This window comes from Haplochromis burtoni, unplaced genomic scaffold (genome assembly GCF_018398535.1).
Source record: "Haplochromis burtoni strain Fernald_Lab_line unplaced genomic scaffold, NCSU_Asbu1 Contig_48, whole genome shotgun sequence".
NCBI lineage: Eukaryota > Metazoa > Chordata > Actinopteri > Cichliformes > Cichlidae > Haplochromis > Haplochromis burtoni.
In genome coordinates this window covers 1,042,504-1,052,094 of record NW_024582409.1, presented here as the reverse complement: position 1 = coordinate 1,052,094, position 9,591 = coordinate 1,042,504, and the positions used below count along the sequence as shown (strand labels likewise).

Genomic DNA, 9,591 nt, shown 5'->3' with positions numbered 1-9,591 from the left:
GTGGATACATTTTTTTTATTTGGAGTTGGCTCCAGTTTTTCTTTAAGCCCTTTTGCCCTTAAGTTTAAAGCTTCAGTGCCATAACTGCTAAATAAAACCTCTGCTGATGATATCATGTGATATTGATCAGGTACCCCAGCTGACTCCACCTGGCAAAGAGTGCTGACAATATGCTACGTGCTACTGCACATACCAGTGCAGACAGACAGCATGGACACAGTAAAAGTTTTTCTTTTGATTTTTAGCTGGTGAAACTAAAAATCCGAAAAGCCGTGTTTAAATAAAGAGGGAGAGAGTCCTACCAGTGTAGTCTGGATTGGATACTGAGGGGGCTGCGCTCCAGAGTTCATAACCTGGAGCTGGGAATTAACAGCAGCCAGAATCAAAGGTGCAAAATCCAAGGTTACAGAGAGAGCGATAAAACTGAATTTATCACTGCTAAATTAGCCATATTTTAAACATAACAGAAAATATATCATTAAACATAAGGCATATCCCCTCAGACTCTACAATGATTTGCATGCGTATAAAAGGAGCTGTCAAACTGTGGCAGGGTGCACACGAGCACATCTCACCTCGCATTTTTTTTTTTTAGGTGACCTTTGAAAAACCACGTTAAACCATGGCCTCAAATACCTCACAGCAAGTTTTATTTATACATCCAAAAACAAAAGATCAAATTTCTCACACTATATACAGATATTACATACAGTGTTTGTACACATATTACATAATTTGTACACAAGAAAAATATACATAAAAATGTAAACCTTTGTATACAAAAAATACCTTAGACAAATTAAACAAGGACCAATAACAAAAGGTGACTAGATTAGCTCATCCTATCTTTAAAAACAGTAATACAGTACATTCAATGAGTATAGGAATTTGTCAGCCATCTCTGAATTCAAGCAGTTACATGTGCCTACGAGCCCTGTAAATTTTGTTCTACGTGGTTGTCGGGGAGAGTGAACCGGTGCAGCGACTAATCTCATGCTATGCAGGATACAGCAGTATTGTCTCGCTTATTTTCAAACACACTTTCACCCAAACCTGATTCTTCCTATTGACTTCTAGGGGGCGCTGTTTGCGTTACCGTGGTCTCTGAGAAGCCCAGCCGTCCCCGGTGGAGCTACAGGTTTACACTTTGAGACTGTGTTCTCTCTTTGGAAGGGGCGAGGCAGAACTGGGCCTTCTCACAGCTGGAAACGATGGTCCGGCACAGGCTCAGAGCGGCTAATGGTGGCGGCTGTTTGTGTAATGAGCATCCAAGCAGGGCAAAAAAAAAAAAGGCAAGACAGACATGGGACATATGAAACACCACCGGTCTCATCCACTCCTGTGCAAATCTAGGTTGAAAAAGTACGCCGATCTGTTCTTCTCCACCATCTGATGCATATAAATCCAATGTTTCTTACCACCAAGAAGCCAGTGATCATCGTCTAATCGTGATATTATTATTATTACTACTATTACGCTCTCACACAGAAAGGGTTGCAGCCCCATGCAATCTCAAGACTTCTTCCTGGAAGTTTAATAGCTATCAAAAATAAAAAATATTCTCCATCAGAATTGGAAAAAAAAAAAAAAAGAAAGACAGCATACAAACAAACAAACATTGATCCCTCCAACAAAGACTAAACAATCATTTTGATAGCCATTAAAAGCAAGACTCATTCTACACAGACACAGGTTCCACTGAACACATTGCAAAGAACAATTTCAATCCATTGCTACTCAATAATTCACCAACAAACCCCAAGATAGAGACTGCTATTCTATATACCTAATACTCAACAATGTCTGATAATCTCTCAAATGTCTAATATATTACTTATCAAAAGCTGTGGTTGTACTGCTGTCGGGGTGGGGGTGGAGGCTCTTGCGTGGAAGAGCACTTTTTTTTTTGCTATTTTTTTTGTTTTTCAGACACCAGCTTTTCATCATAGGTCTTTAAAAAATGCTTTATAACTGAGTAAAAGAGACAGTGCTTTACTTCAGACGTGCAAAATACACCAATTGTGTTACATCTAGCTGATGGGTAAAAATTTCCAACACCAATTCACTGCGTAAGCCTCCTCCGGGTAGCCTGGCCTGTCGTATTAGTGCGAGCCCTGAAACTGAACTTTTGTTATATGAGACATGCAAGCCACTAAATACCATTGTACGTGTGGACCAGAGAGCACCTTTGAGAGTAGACACTTAAAAGTCCCTGGATTGTGCCATTACCATCGTCGCTGTAACACTGAAGCTAATTTAATCAGCCTTAAAAAAAATCCACTCAGAGAGAAGTTGGCCTGACCTGATCGCTCGCCTCTAAAGGCTCTGCGGGGAAACTGTTAAAGAGGCCAAAATATCTTCCTGATCCAGCCTGGATTCATCGAGTGAAGCTACATGTAATGAAACCAGCGAAATACCTCACGATGCCAGAGTTATGTTCATGTATTTATTGCTTTAAGATACTAGATTTATTCAACTTCAAGTGTCTACTAGGCCACTCAAGAGTCCCACAACCAATGGTGAGGTCAGAGATTTTTGACGTCTGAGCAAACCAATAAATGAGCACATATACACTATACACAATATAAAAACAGCTGTTTAAAAGTATTTTGGTAAATTCATATGACTGTGAAATTGACTCCGTAAGATTCTATATCATGATGACAGTTAAATAGCTTGAAACATAATGGATCACAAAAATCTCTTGTTCTTCAGAGGGTGACAGAAGCAGTGTATGAAACAGGTGGGTAACAAAAAAGAAGAAAAAAATGCAATGGCCGTTTGAGCAAGGCAGGGTGCAGCTGATCGTTTTAAGACAGGACTTGAACTGGCAAAGCAAACTAAACTGACCACTGACTGAGGCTTCTAGGAATTCTGAGCACTGTGACACAGATAATCTCTGCTTAGGTCCTTCTGCCAATTTTCACCCGTTTATTTCATCACAAAATCTGACTGTAACCCCCCCCCCAACCCACCATCCCACCCTGCTGACGAAACCACAAGGCATCGAACACGTGGACTCACACTGACTTAAAATCTCAGACACCGTCTGGCTACAGAAGGAACGAACAAAAATAGAGTAAAATCTGAGGCTGTGCAAATTCATTATCAATAGTGCACTATTACCACATTGCACACATGTAGCAGATGAACGGGGTGGTTAACGACTCAGTCAACTGGATTTTAAGTGACTGTGATTCCACAGACCGTCGTGCAGTAGCTGCGTGCCGCCTGCTCTCATTTACTTTGCGTGAAGGGTGGCGTGGCGCTGTTGGCACTTGCAGCGGTGGCACTAACTATAGAGAAGCCAGCAGGGGGCGCCGTGGAGCTGTGGCTGGGCTGCACGTCTTTTGGGATGCCACTGTGGGAGGCCAACTGATGGCCAAAGGCCGCGCTGAACTGAGGGAGCTGTTGCTTGGGCTGTGCGGAGGTCAAAAGATCGCGTGACGAAGATGGGAGCGAGGATGAGGGGGCGGGAGGAGTCGTTAGGCCAGTCAAGCCGCTCTGGGGCATCGCCGAGAGAGCAGCCATGGGCTGCAGCGTCACAGAGTGGGTGGTGGCGGGTGGAGTGGACAGGGAGGTGGATATGAGATGACTTTCTGATCCGATGAGACTGCCAAACTGTGTGGGGTCCGTGAGGGGGAGAGCGAGATTGTTCCAAGTGGACCGGGGCGGTCCTGGCACCCCGCTCAGAGGGACTTCCAGGAGAAGAGGGGTGTCTGTCTGGAAAGAGCTGGTGTGGGGAGAAGATATGTGGTCACTGTATGGGGATGGCACATGCTCGCTGCTGTAGTGGCTGCCTTGGGGTGATGATGTGGGTGCGTCCGACTTGGCGAGAACGTGGGATGTGTGCGTCCTAGAAAACGTCCGCTCTGTTAAGGAGGTCTGAGTGAGCAGGGACGTGGTGGAGGGGGCCACTGTAGAAGAGGATGAGGTCAGATTGGAGCACGGCGCTTGGCTCTGGTTAACGGGCTGAGTTGGAGGTGAGGGGGGAAAGTGATCTCCAGTAGACTGCAGTAGATTGTCCTCCAGCTCAAGGCTGGTGAAGTTCTCGGGAGGGATGCGGCTGTTCAGCAGGTCTCCCATGCCCCCTGGTTGGACTGGACCAGGAAATACGGTCATGGCTCTGTGGTCCACTCCTTCTGTAGGGGCCAGGTCTCCCATGGAGGTTAGGCACACCAATGAGTCTGTGTAGGACCCCATAGCCTGCAGTGCACGTACCAACTCTTCAGCCTCCTCTGTGGTGGGCAGTAGCTCTCCGTTTTTACCTGCACAAACATTTGCAATGTTATAAAAATCACAGACTATGAGGAATCACACACATGAAATAAACAGCTGTGCACAAAAATGAGCTGCAGGACAACCTTCAAACAAGTCAAAGTCCTGCAGGTCATCAGGTAGTCTGGGTAACACGTCTGAGAAATCTTCCTGGTTTAGCTCAAGGTCATTTGGAATGTCTGCTATGTCATTGGTGATATCATCAGGAAGCTCATCTGTACTTAGATCTGGAGTCGAAGGGCTCCTGCAACAAAGATTAGAGGAAAAGAATTCAACATGCTATTGTAGTGAAGAGGCTGTCCAGACATGTGTGACATGTGAGCTTGTCTTTCACTCTGAATATCCTACACCATTGAATTTCTAACAGCAGCAGAGAGACGCAGCTGTGGCACACCTGATGCTGGTCTGTGAGGGCATTGCTAGGCTCGTTAAAGGCATTCCCAGGTTCCCCTGCGGCAACGCTGGAGGGATAGGTTTTTGAGGCCTCCGCGGGCCTCTCCTCCTCTTCTTCTTATGCTTTTTGGTGAGCGCCGGTGGTTTGGTCTTTTTACGTGGCTTTCGCTGTTGCTGCTGCTGGTGCTGCACCCGTCGGTTTCCGTCCCCACGCAGGAAGTTATCCTGTGCAGAAGGAAAAGAACAGATAAAGCAAATCAGATTGAGACCCCCTCCCCCCAATCTTTGCGGCAATGGAAGTTTTTGATTGATCCCACAATTCCAACAGTGTTTACCCTTAAACACTGAACTCACCATCTTTTTGGCATGCTCTTCGCAGAGGGGTGTCTGGTGCGTGATATCAAACACGGGGATGGAGCACTGCTGACCATCTGCAAATTTGGCTGTGCAACTTGCAAAGAGCTGCTGGGAACGATTCAACAGAATGTCTACAGAGAACAGTTAAGGAAAAAAAAACAAAACCCCGCAATGCACTCAACAGAGACCATGTGAACAACATACTCCAGCACAGGTGCAAACTTTATATATATCACAGTGTGTGATTTTAAAATAGCATGTACAACTGAGATTTATCAAATGCGCTTCCACATGTAGTGACCAGCTGTGCATAAGAGCGGCGGTGCAAAGGATACGCTGAAAGCAGTGTCGAGTGAAGGGCAGAGCTCTGTTGTGGCAGGGCTGGCCCTTTGTGCTGCCAGTGCAGGTCCCCGTGTCTGTGCTCTGCTGCGTTGGTGGAGCCACACTGCAGACACAAACACATCCAGGAATAAGCAAACACTGACAAACCAACATTTTTTATGTCGGGTTCATTGAAAGTTACATTCTTAAAGTTGAAATAAATAAGGTTCATGACTGGTTTAACCGAGGTAAGGCCTACTAGCCATACTGTCAAACATAGCTTGACTTAAACAAAAGCAATGGCTGTGAGAATACCTCGATGAGCTGCAAGAGGCACCACTCAACTCCTGAATCAGCTGGCCTGCACATCTGGGGTTTTTACTGGCAGCGTGCAGCAAGGCTTTGCGGAAGGCATAGCGGTATCTCTTCTGCCGGATACGCGCCCTCTCCTGTCTGCACATGTGCTTGTACTTCTCCTGGAGGTACGAGCAAAGCCTAAACAGTCGCGTCCTCCGAGAGGAGCCGTCATCCTCTTCCAGCCTACAAGGGGAACGAATGACAATCATCATTATGAGAAGTTACACGCTATACAACAGGGGTTGAGGATTAAGGTACCAACCCATTCTGCGGCCTCCATGAGCTCTGAAAAGGAGAAAAACGCTCTGCCATGTCTTCTTCTACTTCATCATCATCATCATCATCTGCACTGTCCTCCGACCAGTCCAATCCTGGAAGAGACCGTGTTAGGGCAGCTCATCTATCTACTTATATCTACCTTTAAACAATCTTTCACAGTCATTATAAGAATCCACATGAATTCATAAACTATAAAAAGTTTGATCACCTAGATGAGGAAAGAGGTCTCCATGCTCCTGTTGTCTCTTGGCACAGAGCTGCACCAAATGTTGCAACCTGGCAAGGCAGCTGGCAGAAGGTGAGAAGGCAGTGGGACGCATGACGACCACATGCCGCTGATTGTTGCTGCCACTGTCCTTGCAAGCGGCAGGCAAGTGAGTAGCAGTCAAAGGCATTTTCCTGCTGAGCGATGGCCCAGAATGTTGCACTGGACTGGGTGCTGCATTGACGGGCAGCCCCGGAGGCAGAAAGTTGACCGTCTGAGGTGGTGGTGGATTGCATAATAAACCCTGCTGCTGTCCTGGGATGATGAAGGAAGTCGTGTTGGAGTGCTGGAGCTTCTGGAGAAGACCTGGCTGTTGCCGTGGAAGATGACTGTTGAGTGGTGAGGAAGGGTAGATGCGGGGGACAGGGGAAGGACTAAAGTGCTCAGGTGGTGTTTGGAAGAGGTCTGTGTCATGGCAGAGTTTCTGGTTAAGCACCAGGCGACTCTGTATTTTCTTCTTGATGGCGTTACTCTTCCGAGGAGTGCCCACCTCCTCACCATCTGTGTCATCCTCATAAAAGGCAAAAGGGTCCAGGCCTTCCCCGTCAGGGAGGGGTAACAGGCGTGTTAAGGGGGGAGATGGTGGTAGTTCATCTAGACCATTTGGGGCTTTCAGAGCTAGAGAGGGCACGGTAATATTGAGAGCCACTGACTCCAGGTGAGCAGCCCGTGAGCGCATTTCCTCTAAAGCATCATGTTTCTTTTTCCGCTCCTTTTTGGGGATAAAGCCGAGAACCTGCAGGTGGCTGTTACAGTATCTGCAAAACAGGAACATATCCTCAGTACACCCTGCAAACCCATGACTGATTGGCTCTGTAAATCAAAGCAGAATCAATCATACATACCGGCGGTCCTCAGACTTGGGGATGGGGTTGGTACACCGCTGGCTGTTGTACTTGGCCACATACTCGCATTGCTTGAAGGGAGCAGTCTTATCCTCCAGAACGTGCCGGATACAAAAAGCATAGCCATTGAGTCTGCGCTGTTTGCAGAGCTTTGGGCTGTACGAGCACAACGGCTTATTGTCTATCTCTGAGAAGTGTATGTGTTTGCCTTCATACATCACGTGACTCTTGTCCTTGACAACATCAGCTGATGGGATAAAGAAAAGGAAAAAACAAACAAACCAGTAATTACATCACAAGCACAGTGAGGAGGTAACTATGCATTCACGTGCCGGATTAAGAGGCAGAGCAAAAGCAACATCTTCCACAACAGGTAATACTTTCCTAATATTAGGTAATCAATCACAAAAAAGCTGCATTGTTTTAGCAGTAATTATTAAGTGTTACATTGAAACAAATAAAAATAATCTGCTTCATCATGAAACTACTATGAGTGTGTGCTGTGATTAATAAAATCAAATTTAAATAGTTGAGAAAATTACAGTGTTAGCCATTTCCGTCCGGACATTCCTGTTAGGCCCTTTAATTTTCGGTTTCAAGCTCTCTCATTGAGAAACAGGTGGCACAAAGTACTTGATTTTACTCCACTGTTCATTTATTACGAGATAATACAATGGAAGTAAAACAGTGGGTTTGTCCGACAATGTCAAAAGCTCCAAAACATTTACCTGACTGTGCATTAGCACGGTCAGGCTAAAAAATATACTCACTATAAAAATACTTTATTTTTTGACTCAACAACAAAAAATAGACTGCTCTTTTAAAACAGTGTACTGAACTCTTCATAACAAACACACCGCGTAGCATATACCTTGACATGCTTAATTATCGTATGGCTCAGCTACTACTTTAAACTTTGTAGGGGTTTTTAAGTTGGTGTTGATAGTGGCACAGCTCTTACAGCTAAAGTGTTCACTGAACACACGTTAACATGTTGTAAACCTGTCCTTTACGTCAGCATAAGTTACATTAACAACTTTAGTATAGGAGAACCGGGCAGGCAGCAAACAGAAAGTAATGTTAGTTACCGGGGAGCTAGCTTGCTACATTAGCTTGGAGCCGATAGACAGCTGTGAAACTTTATACTACGACAGAGTAAATATATCCAAGTACAACAACTACCTCAGGCCTAATTTAAAAAAATATAACTTTATCCATCTTGAATCCAAAATATATAGTATCAAGACGGCCAAATACGGAAAGGCATATTCGCTTGTTAGCTTACAAAGCTAAAAACACAAATTAGTAGGCGGTAGCTAACCAGGAAACGGAAACATAAGCAAATGGCAATACTATAAAGGTTTATTTGCAGTTTATTTAGAAAAGGGTTAAAAATATAATACACTATTAATAAATAATCTCACCTAGTAATGAGATTTTACATTTTATAAACATGAAACATTTATGGTCAAATACTTTCAAACAAAGGGTATACATACGAGGCGTATGGCCTGTCCCCGAAGGCCTCCATAACAATCGATATGAATTATAACAACCACCCTTACATAATGTGAAATTAGCAGGCCACATCGCTTAAAAATGTAAACATCTCCTTAATTTCCACATCTGCTTTAGGCACCAACTCATTTCGGTACATCACAAGCTTTTACATGAAATATGTCACGAATAAGAGGCCTTTTAGCTTCGATCGGACAGCGGCCTCTATTAAAACCACTGGCCGACTGAAGCCCGCGCAGAACGGTACACTTAGAAATCGAGGCCGGGGCTGTATACGATTTCGCTTACCTTGAATTGGTATGGGCTCTGTATGGTATTCGCTCCAGATAGACGGCCGAAATGTCTATTAGAATCAGCTAGGCTATTTGCGCATCGATATTGGAGATCGGTTAGTAACGGCGATCTTCACCGAGCTCGGTTGATCTTGAAATAAGGACGCATATAAATACAGGCTATCCAGAGCAAATTACAAGCAGTAGGTAGGCTGCTGTGGATTTTTGTTGGATCCACAGCGGACTCCTCACAGCACCACTACAGGCACTGCGGGGACATGACAACAGTCCGCTCAACAACAACAACCTCTCCTACCATATTGGAAATTCAACTTTATTAAAAGCTCCTTCAGTGCACAACTATCACGTTAATTTCTTTATGAAACACTTTGTGTGAAGGGCAGTGCCGTGTACTTGCCCCCCTTTTAAAACCACTGCGTGGAAGCAGACTATCAGGGGTGTCCAGCAAATTGTTAGTGAAATCCACCTGGACCACGACTATCATCCTCCATATGAATGAGTTATCAGCTCTGCTGCCACAGTGTTGCCGGCTTGTTCAGTAATGATGGACCACGTGCCAATAAAAATACCACAGCCGGTGAATAGAAAAGTTCAGGTGGAAGTCATTTCACACAGGAAAAGTGGAATTTACTGCATCAACACATTTTTTTTTCTTTTAAACAAAATGGCACAATCTTAAATGGAG

General features: G+C 44.8%; 1 protein-coding gene across 1 annotated transcript; it reads right to left on the bottom strand.

Annotated features, from left to right (window-relative positions):
• Positions 1-1,576: 1,576 nt before the first annotated feature.
• Positions 1,577-9,523, bottom strand: LOC102304435 (INO80 complex subunit D). The gene is made up of 10 exons (XM_005921441.2): positions 8,902-9,523; positions 7,096-7,342; positions 6,194-7,008; positions 5,969-6,077; positions 5,665-5,889; positions 5,364-5,473; positions 5,026-5,159; positions 4,673-4,896; positions 4,365-4,522; positions 1,577-4,268 (listed from the first exon to the last, which is right to left on the bottom strand). Exons 2-10 carry the CDS (start codon positions 7,311-7,313, stop codon positions 3,238-3,240), a joined length of 3,024 nt encoding a protein of 1,007 aa, XP_005921503.1. The 5' UTR covers positions 7,314-7,342; positions 8,902-9,523; the 3' UTR covers positions 1,577-3,237.
• Positions 9,524-9,591: the final 68 nt, after the last annotated feature.